This window comes from Vicugna pacos, chromosome 6 (assembly GCF_048564905.1).
Source record: "Vicugna pacos chromosome 6, VicPac4, whole genome shotgun sequence".
NCBI lineage: Eukaryota > Metazoa > Chordata > Mammalia > Artiodactyla > Camelidae > Vicugna > Vicugna pacos.
This window is the reverse complement of record NC_132992.1, coordinates 2,260,001-2,278,893: the sequence shown is the minus strand read 5'-3', so window position 1 is coordinate 2,278,893 and position 18,893 is coordinate 2,260,001. Positions and strand designations below refer to the sequence as shown.

The window sequence follows — 18,893 nt, the reverse complement described above, 5'->3', positions numbered from 1 at the left end:
GGGACAGCGGAGAGCTGAGTCCCTTTCCTTCCTGATTAATAACAATATATAGACAACAAGCATAATTACATGAGATGGTGAAGGGGAGTTTAACATCCACACTGTCTTTCCTTCACCCCATCTTTTGATGTTTTTGTTATTCATGCTTGAACAGATTAATTTCATCCACCAAGTGAAATAGTGATAATATAATTCTGTATCTTGAAACTCTGAGAATTCTGAGTACAAGGTAACAAAACTTACCAAGTGTTCCAAAACATACACACACACACACACACACACACACACACATCCAAATGAGTGTTGGCTCTTTCAAAGTAGTCACCTTTCATGGTCATACGGTTTATTCCTATTACATGGCTGTTGCTCAAACTGGTTTTAGAATTTAAAAAATTAACCTCAGCACCGTCATGTCTATCCTTAGTAAGGAACAAAATATTTATTCTTTGAAGGTGGCTTTGGGTTTTGGTAATACCTGTAGACCAATCAGACCTTAGTCAACAAATAATTCGCATGATCGAAAAAGCAGAGAAATACAATTTTAAGTTCGAGATAAGAAGCAATTCTAATAAAATTAAATCATTGTCGTCTGTTATTTGAAATGATTCTAAAGACAGTTCCAAAAAAAGAGTTCAGAAATATTTAAGTAGTGTTAGTGTCTTTGAAATAAATGCACAGCTTCTCAAGATCTAGAAAAGAAATGTCATACGCTGAAAAGAACACCGGATTAAGTTGGAATTCTTGGGTCAGTCCCTAGGCTTCTGCTGATTAACTATGTGGCAACATCTTCAGTGAGACTCTGGGGTTCTAATCTGTAAATGGACTGATATTTCCTTGGCTCCTGCAGCTTCAAAGTTCCTTGATGTGACAATTCTACTTTGAAAATAGTTACAGATACGTGTAAAGGATTTCAGGTCTGAGGATGGGCCACATTATGAAACTGCAAAATTTAGCCACTATTTTCTTTAAGTAAATTATAGTATTTTGGGTTTTTTGATCTTATTACTTTTATCGGTCCTGTTCCTGGTTGAATCATTTTGTTTTCACAGGTGGGCATTCAAAGACCAAAATTAAGTGAGTGGCCAGGAAACACATAGCAGTTTCCAAATCAAGCAAAACTGGAAGCTCTAAGAATTCACTTTCCCAATTTCAGACTTAGGTGGATAGTTCCAGCTTCACAGCCTTGAAATGCCATTTTCTCCCTAGTAGTAGCTCTTCTAACTACGAATGGATGAAAAAAACTAAAAAATAGATGAAAATAATGGCAAAACTTTCGGTTTCATACGGCCCATCCCCTATATCCTGCAACTCTTCCTGTAATACTTGTAACTGGAAATTCTACAGAGCTGTGAGCTAGGAACAATTAATATTTTACACGAGGAAGAGCCAGCAGTCTCCTATAGTTGTACATCTCAGTCCGGAAGAAATTGTCATACACTTGGACATGTGAGTAATGTCGGTAGAGCTGAGCACGTTCCTGGGAGAAACCACATAAGGGTCATGTGTAGTTGTTAAAGGTAAAATATTTTGTCAGGGATACAACATTGTCTAATGTAAATGTCCATTCTAAATACAACTCTCAATGTAATTACAGCAATAATTTACATCATACATTTAAGGTTGTGAGCTTTTTGTATTTGCTGGATACAATTCTGATATTTAGTACTTGTCTGTCTTAAGGAAACCTGCCCTGCATGCAAATCTATAACTAGACAAATATTATTTCCTTTCCCAGCTTGCTCTTGGGAGGTTTCCATATCCTCAGGTAAGATTGTTCATTACTGCCGTTTGCCACTGTGACATTCATTCCTATGTATGAAGGTGCAGGGAGCAATTGTGAACATTTGAGCCACATACAAATAAATCTGTCCTGTTAAATTGAAAAGTGATATCTTAAAGCAGTCGTTTAGAAGTCTCTATTGATTTTGATTTTTTTTTTAAACTCCAGATCTTTCTCCTCTTTGTTAAGGGTTGAAAGCCTTCATCATTCTCTTCCTTTGTGTGACATGGGTGATGTTTTTCCTCATCCCAGCCCGGTACCATGTGCTCATACTGAGGGTGAAGGAGAGACACAGCCTTTTCTTTATACACTATTCGAGTGTTTGGATTCAATTAGTTATTTGAATTAAAGGATTGAGGTAAAGGGTGAAAATGTCTAATCTAGGTCATTATTTTTTTGCAAATATTTGCAATTTTATGTGCGTGTGATTTTGAACATACTCTTATTTTTAAAAGTGCCCTCCCTATCTACATTTCTAAGAAAACAAAGTGTCCATTATGTTACCACTGCTGATGATAATCTTTATAGTAATTTCTTTAAGACTTTTATTATGGAAGGGTGCTCCACTTAAAATATAAAGCTGTTTTGTGGTTTGAAAATGATTCCCCAGTGTGTGGGGGGAAATAAGTGAAATGTCTAGAGGGATGAAAAATGAATGATTTGACTGTTTTCCTCTGGTTGACGCTCACAGTTTTTCTGGCATCTTGGTCTGTACAGGCCAAAGTGCCCGGAGGCATGTCTGATTTAAAGGTGGTGTTGGTCTCTGCTCTTTAAGCATCTATTAACTTGCTATTATTATGCAAATAAGTGTTGTATTACACATACTAATTTATGCATGGTTAGATTATGCAGATGCATCACAAACATGGTTATTGAATAATGGGATGGGGCTCATTCTCTCTACCATCGTTATAAGCAGTTTTAAACAAATTCTCCTGGTACCCATGTGGACGTTTAAAGACCCTTCACACGCTGAAATGTCTCTTTTGTATCCTTTTTCTTTTGCAGTTAAAGCCATCAGATAAGCGCGAGAGAAATCGTCCAGGTTGTTAGGTTCGAGGCTGTCAGTCTCACCTTTCAAATTTGTAGGCTTCTTTGTTTAAACATAATCTTTCCCTTAAAGAGAAAATCTAAAATGTAATGGCTTGGCACGCATGCTTGCATCTAGTGAAATTTTAGTGTAGACAGCCTTGCTGCTTAGCTCTAGGTAGCCCATCAAATTAAAATCACATTTTCAGGATTTATAGCTCATTAGAATATTTATCTTGGTAAGCCTCTTATTCTGTCAGTAATTTTTAAACAATTCACTGTTTGGCCAATTTGTGTAATCCCCTTAATTTTGTAAATAAGAAGCACAGTGCAGCATGTCTCTCAAACAAGTCTTAGTAGAAAACTTGCAAGCCATCTGTTTTAAAAAATGCCAAAGATTGAGAATGTCGCTGTATTCTTGAGTTTCCTAATGCCTAGCGTCCTTAATCAGCGAGATTTGCCAAGTGATAAGTCTAAGAAAAAGATCGCCGTTGCATTTGACAAATGCAGCTTTTAAAGGCTCTGGTCGAAATTGGGAAGAGCCTGTCTACCTTTGCAGCATTGTTTTCTGGAATGTTTAAAGTATACATTTACTTAATCAGTCAAGTGGAAGTTGGAAAATTCTAATGCGCTGGACTCCCAAGTTAGCAAGCACCGTTATGCCAGAGTTGGGGGTGGGTGCGGACTGTATTCCTTGAGTCGTGATAGAATATTGTCACCAAATTGGGAATTGTATTTCAAATAATAGAAGCAGCTTTGACACCATCAGGCCTGTTTCCCAGGTCTTTCAACAGAAGTTTGTGCACTTCATTGCTCTTGGTGGAGTTGGCGTTTATTTTACAGGCTTTGTGCTGTAGACTGAAGATTGGGAAGGGGTACTTTCTAAATTCCTTTCCTGCCCTCCCTTTTGCCCTCAAATAAAAGACATGAAGAAAAACGTTTATTTCTATAGTATCGCAGAGCCTGGATTATGAAATGGCCCATATTATTTCACTTGAACCCCCAAACACTGTGAGATGGCCTTCTCACACAGGTTGGGCAAACAGAATGGCTCACGTGCTCACTGTTGTGCTGTGGCCGGTGTGGTGTCGCAGAATCCCAAGTGGAATAGGCAGGAGTGAATCACAGACTCAGGATGGGCAAAGGATCCCAGACATCGTTGAATCAAACCTTTCGACTCTATCTCTAAAAAGCAACCAGTTGGACAGCTCCAGTGATAGGAAACTCACTAGCGTACAGGGCAGCCATGGAATCAGAGCTCCATGTACCGGGCTGAGGACTGCCTCATCTTAACTGCTACCTTGCTGGTCTGGTCCTTGAACACGTGAAGGCTTTCCATATAACCTTAAGATCTCATAGTTTTGTACCCCTTCTGTGCCCAGGGCTGGGGGTAGTGCCAGGGTATTGCTACTCTGAGCTCAGAGTCAAATCAGGGCACCAGATCTCAGCTCTCTTCACTAGTGGCAAACTCAGAAGCCTGGCCTGTGTGAAAGAACTCTGGACCAGGAGCCAGAAGGTGAGGATGAGAATGCAGCTGTAGCACACACTGTCACTGCAGGCCTGAATTCTTGCTTTGTAACTCCTTGAGGCCGGTTTCCTCATCTCTAAAACAACATCCTGGTGCCTTCCTTTCCCATCTGATTAGAAGTATGAAGATAAAATGCGATTTAGGGTATAAAACCACTTGGGAAAGTACAAAGGGCCGCCCCACTGGCCCTGACGTTGGGCTGCGGCACAGAACAGAATTTCTAGTCGTCACCCGAAGGTTGCGAAAGGACGTGCTCAGCAACCTGCCAGCTGCAGCTGGAGCAGGGTGTCAGACGAGCAGGGGGGAGGAGTGGGGCCGAGAGGCCAGCTTCCAGACTCGTCCCCTCCCCAGCCCAGTGTCAGTGCTGCTGACAGCGTCGTTAGCAGCGTCTCTTCCCGCCGGTGACACAGTGTGTATCCGGTGGGGATGCAGATGAGACGGGGGGGCTGTTGGGAAGGTGTCCGGGAGAGTCGGTGGCTTGGGGCCAACATAAAGGGTTAAAGGACTAGAGTTTTGTTGAGATGATCATTCTCCATGAATCTCATTGTTTGGGGAAGTTGGGTTTTCATTTGTTGTTTGAGAGAACTGTCTTAGTTTTCCTTAGGCCTTAAGGTTGCATAGCCTCATTGGCATGCAGTTTAGAACTGTATGGAAAAAAATTAGAAAGGTTAGGAGCCGCTGTAAATGCACAGTCTTATTGCTACAGCTTATAATAGGAAGAACAGTGATGCCTTAGAGTCATCCAGCACCTTTCTGACGTCAAACTCCAGAGCACCTTCCGTTATCTGACTCAGGCTATACCTCCCACCTGCGGGGACGATTATTTCCAGCCTCCAGGTGAGCAGACGGAGTCTCAGAGAGATGAGGCGCCCTGCCTGGGCCCAGGTAGATCTAGGACTTGTAGGCAGCCAAACCAGGTGACGGGCTCCGTGTACTGTGAATTTGCTTGGCTGTTGGTACCCGCTCAGCCCCACCGAGCCATTCCCCTGGCTTGCCTCCTCGGCCCTCAGGAGGCCTCTTGTGTGGATGATGAAGGCTGAACATCGGAGGGCTGTGCCACCCATGGTGGGTGATGAGACCGTCCCCTCGAGCCCTTTCGCTTTGCTTACCATGTGTTTAGCAGACTGACACAGGGGTTTGGAAGGCCCCAGAGCTCTCAATGACCCCGGTGCCATTTTCTGGGTCCCCATGAAACATATTCTGCAATGTAAAACAGTGTAATGAAAAATTGTTTTTATGATATCTGGCAGACAGATACTATCTCAATTTCTTGAACAATTTAGCATTAATAGTAATCGGGAAAGATGTGCGGGTCCGGACGAGGACTGGAACCGTGTATAGTTAGTCATGAAGATCCAAATCCACTTGACCTAAAAAACATGATGGTGGGCGATGGTTTGTTTAATGACACCATAATTTAGGAGACATGGAAAAGATTGCTTGCTAAAAATTGTCATCCTTCATTCAAACTCTGCAACAGGGCCCCTGCATTAGGATGATAGTAAATCCATTAAGGAGACTTCTCAGGAGATGTGCCAGCTCTGGCATTTGGAAATTTGGTAAGCAAGCTGCCACAGGAAAGTGAGGATAATATAGATACAAATGTACTTAAGGGACTTTTGCATGTATAAAATGTTCTTCTTTTGGCTACATTTCCCGATCTTGTTTAATAAATTTCATCAAAATGACCTGAAGTTAAAAAGGGGGGGAGGAATCTGAGCAAATAGTGCCCCTGGTATTGTAAAGCTTTGAATGTTTTCACACCCCATTAATTTATTACTTCTCTTTCTTCATCTTTAAATTTCATTTTTTTTTTCAAAAATTCCGACTCCCCGCTGCGGCAGTGATTTTCATCTTGTTGTTAATTTTCCCCGCTCCATATGGAGCTCCAGACATTTCACCTGGAGGCTGCACTAGATTTTGCTGTAGTGATCGTACTTCCGGAGGCCAGAACTGTCATTTAGGGTTCCTGGTGCATCTGTCTGCGCCAGGCTTTTCACTGGCATGGGAGAGTGTGAATAACAAATTGGATGCACCTGAGATTCAGATGATTAGTGTGTTTTGCGAATCTCCACGACTTGTAAGCGGATAGCTCTGGGGGGCTTGCGAGGGCGCAACCGAGTGTGGGTGAATCTGTACTCACGCCTTGCATTTGGGGCTTTGCGAGGGGAGTGCAAACGTCCTAGGCAGGCTGAGTGCAGAGAGAGTAACAAATATTTCATCCTGCCTTGTCATTGATTAGAAAAGAGCCTTTAATTTCATTTCACCCCATGTTGTGATTAATTTGCATTCTTTGTCAGAAGTTAATGGAGTTTTTTATGGTTCACTCTGAAATCCTTGAAGACATCAGACTTGATCTGATGTTTATACAACCGCCAGCGGAATTTTTTCGTTTGATTGATGGCAAGCTAGATGTTATTCCAAACGGCTTTTTAAGCTGTTTTTAAGAATTATTTGAATAAAATGCAAGCAAGATATTGTTGTAACGATCAAGATTATCTGTTAAAAATCTGTTTCAAATAAAGAAGGTGATAAGTAGTAAAAAGGATCAAAAACATGAGCGATAGTCAACAGTGGTGTTATTTGTTAAAAATACAAAAGAATGGCTTTCAAGTAAATTATTACAATATATAGAAATCACGTTTGTTGAAAAATATATATACAACATCATCTAGCCAAACAGAATAATTAAAGCCAAGGTAAAAAGAAAGTCTGGATTTTGGGGATTAAAAGCCTCTACCATCAATTGGCTAATTCTTCTTTATTCTGGCAGCTTTTGCCACCAGTGCACGAAACAGAGATCTACTGTTCTTAACTCAAGGAGACAGGGTCTGTCAGGCCTGTTAGCTGAACAAAATGATGACATATTACTTGTCTCAATAAAGAGGCATTCTTAAATCCCAATACAAGTTAAACATAAGTGGATAATAGAGGGTTTTAAGTGAAAGACGTGTGCTCTTAGCAGTATAATGACTGGCATTTTCACAAGATGGTACAGAAATGAAGATACTCTGTTGTTAAAAGGCAAAACACCCCCAACTTGTTCATGGTTAAGAGAAATGTGTGTTCCCCCCACCCCCGCACACTGTATATCAAAGTATGAAGGAAGCTGTAGGTGGCGTTTGCTCGGAACCCCCTGCTACTCACCGAGGAAATACGTTGTGCGATTGCCTTTTGATTACTAATACCATTTGTTTCATTGGGGGGCTTTGCCTTGCTTCAGCTGATTCTCACTTCGCTGTGTTTGCTGCTAGCAAGACTTACTGATAGGTCAAAAAGCTACTTATCTGAGCACTTTAATTTAAAGCAGATTAATTTATTTGCTGTATCTGAAAGTTTGCTAAATAATTGGGTGGCTTTAATTGAAGTTACTGCTTTCTGATCCTTGTATTAACATGATCTAAGGTCCTTTTTATTATATGCAATCCATATTATTGACCAAAATTGCCCTGTTTTCATTTAAGTGTAAGCATCTTGTCAAGTAGAAAATATTTTAACTTGGCTTGGAAACCTGCTATTTTAATGTGTGTGAGTTTTTTTTTTTTCTAATTGACAGACTGTCTTTTAAGCATACATTTATTTTGTAGTAATAAATTGTGCTCTGGATAGAGTATTTGTCTCCTAATAGAGTAAAAGTGTATGTTCTTAAAACTATTTTAAATATTAAACATTTTTCAAAAATTAATGTCACAATACTGGAGTTTTTACTCCTAATTTTATTCATGTTTTAAAACCTTTTGAGTTTATTGTTACTAATCCTAATTTTGATCATTTAATTTTTTTATATTCAGTGTTATATTGAGACTGTAGATAACATTGTCTTATTTATGTATTAATGTACTGATTATGCCTAGACCAACCTAGATTTGCAAAATAAAACCTAAAAAGTTTGCCTGCTTTGAAAAGAGGTGTTTGGAATCTATCCCTTGTTGAATGAACTTTTTGAAATGTGAACATCAAGGATTTTAGTAAATTTTAAGTATCCATTTTTTTGTGTGAGATCTCTGGTCCAAGAGAAAAACAGCAGTGGGTTAATTACCCCAGCTTCAAGTACTAACCTTTAATTGGCAAGAGTCCAAGAGTGACATGCATGTGGTTTGGTTTCGTTTCGTTTTGTTTTCCCAGATAGATACGTAGCCTACGTGTTTTACTTCGTTGTTTCTTTTTGCCCTCACTATTTAGGATATAGGCATTTAAAATATACTGATATTGCCAGCCATAAAATCAGATTCTATGTTCCATAAAATGCTGAGGTGAAATTTAAGTGATTTGAAGATGTTCACTTATACACCTTTGCTTCTTCCCAGGAATTTTTTAATTGCCTGTGTCAAGTTCTTCTCCCAATGTCTATCTCATACTTATCGAGAGATCTCATAATATTTTTTTGCTTAGCCTATGCCAAAGACAGGAGGTGGTTTCCCAGTACATCTTTAAAATAGTACAGAAATGGAAGAGAAATCATCCCGAAATTGTGGGTGGCTTAGAAATGTGGAACTTTCCATGAAAGATAAATTACTTGTTAATACCTTGATTAAGGTGTATGTAGTTAGCCGGCTAGGTTAGTGGTCCCTTTCTGTTTTGTTTTGTTTTGTTTTGTTTTGTTTTGTTTTGTTTGAGCACTGACCCAATGTTGGTTTGATTTTATAGTACCTTCTAGACTATTGTAGGACATAGATCTCAATTTAATTCTTCGTGTACTTGTCATTGCGTATCTACTCTGTCCCGGCACTGTGCTAAGCTCTGGGAGCAGAGAAATGAAACAGATGTGGTCCCTGCTCTCAGAGTCCAGTGGGAAGAGAAACATCAAACAGACCAATGGCAGCTGATGTAAAAAGACCCCTACAGGAGGTGGTATGCTCTGACCTCGAGATTAAGAGGTCAGCTCCCTTTAGGAAGCCGTGGGTTCACAGAGTAGATGATGCTTGAGCTGAGGCTCTGAGGCGAGAAGGATGGAAAAGAACTTTCCAGGCATTCTAGTCAAAAGGAGACTCCTCGGTAAAAGCTAAAGGTCTGAAGCAACACGTTGCATTTGGCATCCTTGCTGTACTTCTGCTCAGTAGGTTCGGACTGAGTGTTACTTTCATCTCCCTCCCAGTTTGGGAATTTCGTGACTTTTAAAGCAACACTAGAAGGGACGGCAGGAAGGGGAGGGAAGAACGATAGAGGAGAGAGGTGGTGTATCAGGCAAGTATAGCAGAGAGCAGATAATGAAATTGGGCTTGAGAATTTCGTGAATCCCCCTGAGATGACTGAGAGCCAGTCTGAGGTTGGAAATCATTGCATTTTAAGATTCCTGCCGCTAAGGTCAGTTGAGACGTGCCTCTGAGGGGTTCCCTGCCACCCTTTATGAATTTGATGTGGCACATCATAGGACATTTCCTGGACTTGCCAGCGTGTGTGGGGTTGTCATGATCAAATGAACGAATACCTAAGAGAGCACTTTGAACAATACGAGGTGGTAAACAAGAGAGAGGCAATATTAGTGTTACTTATATTTCCAGAAAGTACGTTGGGGATTTACCTATGTAACTCTGAAAATATATGACCATGTCTCACACCAGGTAGGACTAAAATGAATTACTTTTCTGATCCCATAAGAGCCTTCCTTTACAGTCTTTCTTTTTTGAGTTGTAATACATCATTCGCAATCACAATCACTAATAATATACAAAATCTAGTCTTTTTTAATCCAGTAACTGGGGACCATGATTCTTTCATAATTTTTAAGTGATCAGGTGAGCCCAGAAATAGAATTGAAGTTTGAAGTAATGAACTTGGTGCCCAGCTTGGCTTTCAGGGGCAACTTTGCTGTCTTCTTTCCCTCTCGGACTCTGTGGTCGGGGAGGCCTTCCATTTGTGCCCAGGTGGTTTCGTTGGCACTGTCTGCTACTGCATGGAATCATAGGGTTTCAGGATATGAAGACAGTGGTCTGGTCCAACTCCTTTATTTTCTTAGAGGGGGAAATGGGGGCCCATAGCCATTTAATGACTCACTGACAATTACCGCATATTTGGCAACAGGGTCAGACTGTCTCCCCGTCTAGGGGGTGGGGCAGGGGAGAAAGTGAGATAAGGCCCCCAGAGGCTTTGAGCCCAAGCAGCTCTCCTTAGCTTACACACCCATCCACTCAAGCACTGCCTCCAACTGGTGTGTCTGCGGAGATGGAAATTACTGTCCCAGGATGCTCCGTGCCTGCCAGGTAATTGCTGATGGATATGGACCCCTGGGGGGGAAGTGGTCCCCAGCAGCAGTAGTAGCAGCAGCAACAGACAAAGACATCAGCTTTTATTGTACTCCAGTGTTTTGCTTATCACCGTTCAGTATAGAAAACGTGGGTAGATTTGGGGCTAGGGGCTCATTGGCATCCAAGTTTAAAAGGGGCAGACCTGGCCAAGCTTTGTTTGAGTACAGAGTACTTTTTAGATGTTTAACAGTTCTGGATTAATGCTTAGGGGGTTTGGGAATTCTTCTTCAACTAAAATGTTAATGATGCTAAGAACCCAACCCTCTTTAGTGCCAATAAAACAGACAAGCTAAGTTCATTGAAAAATCAATGAGTTGCCTAAAAGAAGCAAAGAGCTGATTCGATTTAGGACTGGAGATTGCCCAGGACACACCAGGTGGAAAGAGGGTCCCAGAGACCATGAGGAGCTAAGAAAGGAGGCCGTTCATCTGTTTCTGCACAGAATCAAGCTGTCATCCCCAAGGAATTGTGGGAGACTGAGCCAACCAGTTAGAACCAGTTGTGGACTTTGTGATGGGTGCACTGTCCGGGTCTGTAGGTGGTGACTGCCATGGGGAGAAGGAGAGGAAAGCTGGGGGATAGCACGGTCTTATGGGAAAGGGAGCTCAGAGGAAGAAAGAAAGAGCAAGTCGGGTAATGGAGCTAATCTTGTTTTCTGTTCAGAAACGGGTTTCAGAGAGCACCGCTCTGGGCACGAGGAGACCTCGACTCTAGTCCTGGCTCTAGTTTGGTAAAATACCGTAAATTCCCAGCTAACAGCCTCCCTCCAGCCCCTGCTCTTTGGACAACCCTTTGCTTCCTTAGTAGCCAGGCAGCGGGAAATGCTCAGTGACTCAGGGCAGAAGCGACAGGGAGGAGGGCAGCAAGTGACACACTCACCCAGCAAGTGACACATTAAATCATTGTCAGTATATAGTTTCTGCCCAGCCCCCCCCCCCCCACATAGCTAGTCTGAGTTCTGGTCCTGGCTGCTCCTAGTAGTGGTTTGACCTTTTCAGATCTCAGTTTCCTCATCTGGAAAATGATGGAGGTGGTCTAGGTCAGTGATTTGCAGAATCATATGCAGAGTGAGGGGGGATCCACTCCCGGACACATGCACACAGGAATGCACACACACACACACACACACACACACAGTATGTTAATTTTTGAAATGTGTCTAAGTAGTATCTTGTATGAACTAGGAGTTATTTGGTAAACAGAGTGAAAAATGCTGGACCAGATACTTCTGTGGTCTCTTCTCATCTTCTGTGAGCAATTTCCTCCTCTTTTCCACACTCCCAGCCACCTTTCTCGTCATCTCCCCTAGTCCTCTCTTAGAGTCTATTAAAACCGTATTTTACCTATGTCAAAATAGGAGGTGTGAACCAAAACTGAACAGAAGTCAAACTTTGTTCAGTTCATTCTAGATCCATGACTTCTTTTCTTTAAATCTGTTTTAAATTTACAGTCAAGCCAGTAAGACATGTGTTAATTAACACAGTTCTATGTAAGTCTATTTCAAGATTCTCTCCTTCCTAATCCCGTGCAAACCATGTATTGGCCGCAGTTGTAGTTTATCTCAAAATCTCAGCAGGCCAAACAATGTTGTCAGCTATCGGCCATATCATGGTTTAAAAAAAAAAAAAGGCAGCTCTATGTGGAGGCTTAGCTCATAAAGAAAACCTTCCTTGCAGTACCTAAAAACATCACTTTTGGGGGGGGGAGTAGGGGGCTGTCTTAGAAATTTACAGCACCCTGAATCCAGTGAATAGTATTTTGTCCAAATATTCAGTGGCATTTAGAGGCGAGTGTAAGTCCTGTGTTTAAGTCTCAGCTCTGCCACTAAAATCAGGAAATTTAAAAAGTCACTTCGTTTTTGTGGACCAGTGAGTATATCGTATCCATCATCTGGGTTCTGGAGTCTAGAACAGTGCCTGGCATAGAGTAAGTACTTCCTAAACATATAAGAATTGATGAGTTAATCATTGAGTCTAGTTTCATTGTTTTGATGTTGGCACAGCACATTTTAGAAACAAAAGAAACTAAGAATCAATACACTTCCTTAGGCTTTACATGAATAATTTTGTCCCCTTTCTTTCCTTCCATGTTGATGCTTCCACTCTACCCTGCCAGCATTAATACTTGAGGAATTCAAGCTTCCAAGGAAATTTGATAGTTGTCTTCACATATTTGAGGATTCTCTGCAAAAAAAAAAAAAATGTGGATTTGTACTGTGGGGAGGTTAGGACTGGAACAGGAAGTAGAATGGACAGAAGACCCAAGCTCCCCTTCATTGTAAAGCTTTAGACAGAAGCCTGGTCAGCAGGGGTGTAAATGAAGGAGGAATTCAGAGGTCAGACAGGAGTGGAAAGCTAGGTCAGGTGTAAAAACCTTTCCGATCCTTTCAGACACCAGGAGTCTATGAGGCTACTTCAGTGCTGGGCAGGCCTACCCCCTCAGGCAAACTAATAAAAAGCTGATGCAGTGTCTGTCAGTTACAGGGGGCGGCGGAGGGGGGACAACAGATAGAAACTTCATCAGACTCGTCTAGATTCTGTGATTGATTTAATCATCCGCTCTTTTTTTTTTTTTCCGACTCTCAAATACCGTCAACATGAAACACATAAGAAATAGAAGTGTACAGGAAAGATGTAGTTCTTTTTCAGCCCAAGACTTGTGTACATCTCTGTTTCTCTGTGTTGAGCCAGCTGCGTAATATGGCTCTCAAAAATGAGAATGCGCATGCAGCCTCCATGAGATTCTACTAAACAGTGTATAGTGTCCAGAACAAGGTGATCTGAGCGAGTCCGAGGTCTGTGTTCAGGTGTGGGTGTCAGACTTGATGGGGAATGGACACATATGGCACCACGTCCAGAGACAGGTGAGGAGGAGAATGAAGTCAGTCCTGGGAGCTTTCTGGTTCAGGTAACAGAAAGCCCGCCTCACAAGGGGAGCTGATTGACTTGCATGACCAAAAAGTTAAGTATTGCTGGTGTTAGGAAGATCTTTATCCAGCAGATCATTTTGGGCTTCATTCTTAATAGGCTTCTCTCTTCACAGAGCAAGAGTGGCTCTTGGGGGTCCTGGGGGTGACCTGTCTGCTCCGAAGGTCACCTCACCTGGAGGTTTACCTTCCCGGTTTAGAAGGGAAGGGCAGATCTCTTTTCCCCGCAGGCAGCCAGAGGCCCTAGGCTTCCGTTTGATTGGACCAGTTTAACTCCCCGCACCCAGGGCGTTCAGATGATGCTGGCTAGTTGAAGCCTGAACCACGTGCCCCACCCGTAAAGCTGAAGGTGCAGCCATCTTCCCATGAAGCACGTGGCTGCTTAGGGCCAGGGGAGTGTTGTTAGAGTGCCGCTACTAACGGAAGGGAGAAGGATGGAGGGCAACCAAACACAGCACGTGATCCTGGGAAGGAAATAGGATGTTCGTTCCGGAAAGAAGACGTTGTGGAGACACAACAGCTATCTTCAGATACGCGAAAAGCTGTCAGTAGACTTAATCACTGCAGCTCCAGGCCGTGGGCACATCTTATAGGAAGACATATTTGAGCTCAGAATAAGAAGGAACGTCCTAACAGTTGAAGCTGTGCAAGATCGAGTCATTGGAATCCCATCGCTGGAAGTCTTCAGCAAAGACAGGATACCTGTCTGCCAGGAATAGTGTGAAGCAAATTCCTACACGGAACAAGGAACTGAAACAGGTGACTAACACCGTTCTGGATCTGTGGCATGGGGAGGGTTTCAACCAGTAGAGATGCAAACTAAATGATGGCTCCAGGAAAGCCCTCTCAGGCATTCTGACACACTAAGATGACTTTTGCCGTAGCAGGTTTATTTGACAATAAGGAGTAGAATGGGCAACAGGCCTTTCTCAGAAAAACCAACACCCCTCCCGCCCCACCCCCACCCCTCCTCTACACACAGAACTGATAACCTAGATTCTGAAAAAAAAAAAGACCACACTTTTTTGGAGCAAAGAAGAGAGAAAAGTTTGATACGGCAAAAGACTAAAATCCTTTCTGAAAGGCTAATGAACCTAATGGACTCCTTGGCCAGACCTTGTACCATTAGGGAAGAGGTTAATTTTGTGAGTCACATTGGTCATTTTGAATTGCAATTCGAAGCCCCAGCTTTTCTCACAAAATTCAGGTCTAAATATTAAGACTCATTTGTTTGCCCAGGGGATGATTTACTCTGGCGGCTGTACACACACCTGTGTGGAGGAGGACATGAGTTGTGTCAGTTTTAAATACACAAGGATAAAAGGGCATAGCCTGGCAGTCGGGCCCTTTTCTTTCCTGCTCGCTGACTGGCAGACCCAGTGAATGAATAATGTTAATCCTATACCTGGATGCGCCAGCCGTTGTGTCTTGTGCGAAAATGCACCGTCCTTGGTACTCAGGAAGCAGTAAGAGCCAAGTGATCTAATTTATGGCTGTGATGATTTTCTGTCCGGTCCCATCTGAGCTGTGCCCTCCTCTAGGCATCTTATAAGAGCCTTTCATCCCACCCAGCTGTTTGTTAAATTCCAGGATGGCTGTTTTCAATTCTCAGAACTGGTCACTCCTGAATGCAACACCCTGGCTGGAGTCTGAGATGTGGGGCGGAGAGAAGGGGCCAGTGAGTGGATCTCAGCTTGTGGGAATCATAGCGGCTTTCTTGTGCCTTACTGAGTCGCCCCTTACAAAATCCTCCTGTGACTTGCTTTTGGTTTTGTTTTGTTCTATACAAGCTTTGCTAATAGACTCAGGCATGTTAGGAACTTGAACAGAGGACAGAGGCTGATGAGCAGGGGAGACAGGATGGCACGAGCAAATTACACTTTTCCATTTTGTATTCTTAGAAATAACATATATTATTCATTTATCTTGTCTCATGATGCATTCCTGTCTAATAACATCAGTTTGCCAAGATCCCCATTTGTAGTTAGCCACGGTAAATTTTGTTCTGTTCCTTTTCGAAAACAAACAAACAAAAACCAGTCCTTTGTTTGGGAACTCAAGTTAGTGGGACTAAGCAGTGTGTATTCAGTTTGTGGTCATGTGGAAGTGATTTTTTTTTCTCTCTCTCTCTCTCTCACTGAGGGCTTTTAGAGATTTGGGCACTTTGATTTTGCAAGTTATGATGGAGTAGAGAAGGTACCACCCTGAATTCTAGCACAGTGCCAGATACAGTCAGATTGAATGCCCGTGGCAGGTCCCCCTCAGGTAGGAGGAAAGTCATGGGGGCTGAAGGGGCAGCTCTGCGGGGGTTGGCGGCGAGCAGGGGTTAGAGGGACATTTGAGCCCCTCTAGCTCATCCTTCACTTTGTAGACAAGAGCCATAAACCTGGTGAGGGGAGGGAGCTTCTGAAGCCACGGGGGAGGGAGCTGGAATCCCAAGGATCTTTCCAACTCCAAAGTTGATGCATTTTCGCCCACACTAGGCAGCTCCCTCGCCAGCAGTCAGTTCTAAGCCGGGTTCTCTCTGGGGCACTGCTCCCCTCTGAGCCTCAGTTTCCCTAACAGCCAGATGACTAGATTAAACTAGATCTTGGAGGTCCCATCCACTTAAAAAACAACAACAAAAAAAATTTAGGTCATTATTCTTCATTTAGAATATAAAATCTCAGTCTGCCATAATCCCTGCTTGTATCTAGGCAGAGTTACAGCTTAATGCATCTGATTTGAAAAGAGAATCCCTGCCAAATAGCTATAGTTCCTAAAATTTGAGGTTTAAAAGGAAAATAGAGTTCAACACTGAAAGCTAGAATGCGATGCCAGTAGCACAGCAAATAAAAGCGATATTCTTTTAAAATTCCAACCTTATGATTTAATTTTATATTTCTTTTTTTCTGTGGAAGAGAAAATAACACAAGCTTGGGAAGCAGTAAATATGTAAAGAGAAAATTTGTCAACTGATATTGGAAGATCTGACCCAGGTCACACATAAATCTCTCAGACAAGAGCTGCAGGGCAAGCCATCATTTCAGAGAGTAAAAGAGAAGATGAAGGCTGTAGCCGGTGACTTCCCTAAGTTGCACAGGTGGATTCATTTTCGTTTTCTGATTGTGCTTCTGAATATAATGTAAAAGGGCTGGCAGCAAGGTCTGTTTTAGCACTGTGTGCGTCAAATGTACCTCTGCAGACACAGAAGTGTGATAGGAGCCTTCCAAAGTCGCTTTTTCTCACCAGGGTCATTGACTAAATCGTCGAGGCCCCATAAGCCAAATTTGACATTGACAGTTGCCTTTGCAGGATCACTTTCCAAAGTCACGGGTCTTATTATAGGAGCTTTTCTAATTGCCAACTGTATGGTCCTTGCAAGGAAATACGTGGTAAATGTTACCGCAGTAATACCCTAAGACCTTGCTGATGATTTAGGTCTGCCCATTGTGAAGACTTTCTTCCTGGTTTAAACATACAAGGGTCTGCCTTACATTAGCATGAGGTATAACTGTCCCCTGTTAATGTGGCTTAAAATCTTGGATCTCACAGCTGATGGAAGGAAAAAGAAGCTATGCCCAGAAGAGGGAGAGGTTATTTAAGGAGTGTTTCAAAATGCTGCTGGTTCTGATTCTAGAGACTGATGAGCAAAGCATATGACTGGAGCGATTATTGGTCTGTGCTGTGTCCCCAGGTGTCAGTTAGACATAGAAAACTCAACACAAGCGGGACGTAGAAGCAGGAGGGTGGACTTGGACATGTTCGTTATAAACAGCATCTCATATGTTGCGAGGTTCAGGCAGTACATCAGCCCTAACAATATTATTGTGTTCCTCTGAACTCTGCTCTCACAGCCAAGCTTCTGGAAGGCAGACCCAGAATAAAGAGAGGCATTCGCGAAGCCAACATTTTATATTGAGCACCCTTAGTACCGCTTTTAATGTGCTATAAAACTAGGGGCTTCACTTTTTCATGAACTGTGTGCAAAAGCAGAGGCAGTGACTGGAGGTCGACTTTGTTTGGATCTGCTTTATGGTTTCTGCGCCCGTACAGTAATGTGATCTTGAAGAAAGTAAGCAACAAAGAGTTTAGCAGTGAAAAATATGCCTAATATAAATACAGCCGAGTACATAGCAGTTCAGAATTGGAAAAATATGACCGTGGCCTTAAATTTTCTGGTGGAATTAACAGAGGAACAGAATATAGCCTTTAAGGCAATATATCTGAGCCAGAGAAAGGCGATAATACATCTAACTCTGGTCTACGTGGCATTCATATAAAGGAAAGCACAGTAGCTTTATTTAATTGAGAAAATGAATCAATTACAATGATGTTGCATCATCAAATTCTTGTGATACAGAAGATAAAAGTCACTGCATTGTGTAACAGTGTTAAAAAGTAATTGAGTATCTGAAGCATTTTGAATCAATTTCAGGTACTGGCACTGCTACCTTAATACAAAATTTATAAAGTTGATTTCATATAATATATCGCTATCAAAACTATGTAATAAAACCCAGTAACAATGTCTCTTTTTAAAAACCTGGGCAAAACAGTATGGTTCTAAGATCATAAAACAGTCTTTGATATTGCTGTTTCTCCTATTCTTGTAGTCAAGAGCAAGCATTAAAAAAGTACACTTTTAAGTTGTCTTCATCTATGCTTTTAACCCACAGAACAGGGCAAGACGAAGACTTTTTCCAAGGTCTGGGTTCACGAGGACATTTTCTGCCATCAATTCATTTAGTTCACACAGCTCATGTTCCTGGGAACAATGTCTCACAGTCCATTCCTGAATTCATTTTGAAACGTTGTCACTTAGAATGTTTGCTGCATGTTTTCCTCAGAGAGTTTGTAATGCCCATGACTGCTGGAAATTTGTGAAAAGCATTCTCTTTGATGTCAAAAACGGATATCTAGGTGTTTGTTCCTTTACAAGTAACTCTTCCTGTTGAATTAGGTACGTCTTGCTAAGAATGTTTTGGCCAGGGAGGAATTATCTATGTTCTTGAAAAAAATACAATTGACCCTTAAACAACAAGGGGGTAAATCTGCATATAATTTATTTTGCCCCCCCCCCAGCGATGTCAAAGAATCTGAGGTTCCTCTGCATCTGTGTGTTCAACCAACCCTGGACTATTCACTGCTGTAGTATTTACTATTGAAAACTGTTTACATATTAGTGAACCTGCTCAGTTCAAACCCATGTTGTTCAAGATCAATGGTAAAAGCAAACACCAAAGATGTCTCATGTCATAGGAGATGTTACCTGGGCTTTTCATGATTTTTTAAAGATACTGTAGCTTGTTACTAAAATCCTAACCACTCCAAGGTGATAGTTCGAAGCTCTGTCTTCCTTTGTAATGTCAGTCCCTCCCTGAAGATCACAGACCAAGGGAACAG

The 18,893-nt window shown here is 42.0% G+C and overlaps 1 protein-coding gene across 7 annotated transcripts in view; it reads left to right on the top strand.

The window, feature by feature from the left end:
• The window catches only part of MAP2K5 (mitogen-activated protein kinase kinase 5), a 235,857-nt gene that overhangs the window by 156,258 nt on the left and 60,706 nt on the right, over positions 1 to 18,893 (top strand). For 4 of the 7 annotated variants that reach the window (XR_012073229.1, XM_006209626.3, XM_072962194.1 and 1 more), the window contains one exon: positions 1,736 to 1,765. The exons of the other annotated variants lie outside the window; for them this stretch is intronic. Coding sequence is in view for 3 of the 4 variants with exons in the window: in XM_006209626.3 (XP_006209688.1) it covers positions 1,736 to 1,765 (30 nt within the window). In the remaining variant the exon portion in view is untranslated. The remainder of the gene's footprint in view (positions 1 to 1,735; positions 1,766 to 18,893) is intronic. 7 annotated transcript variants of the gene reach the window in all.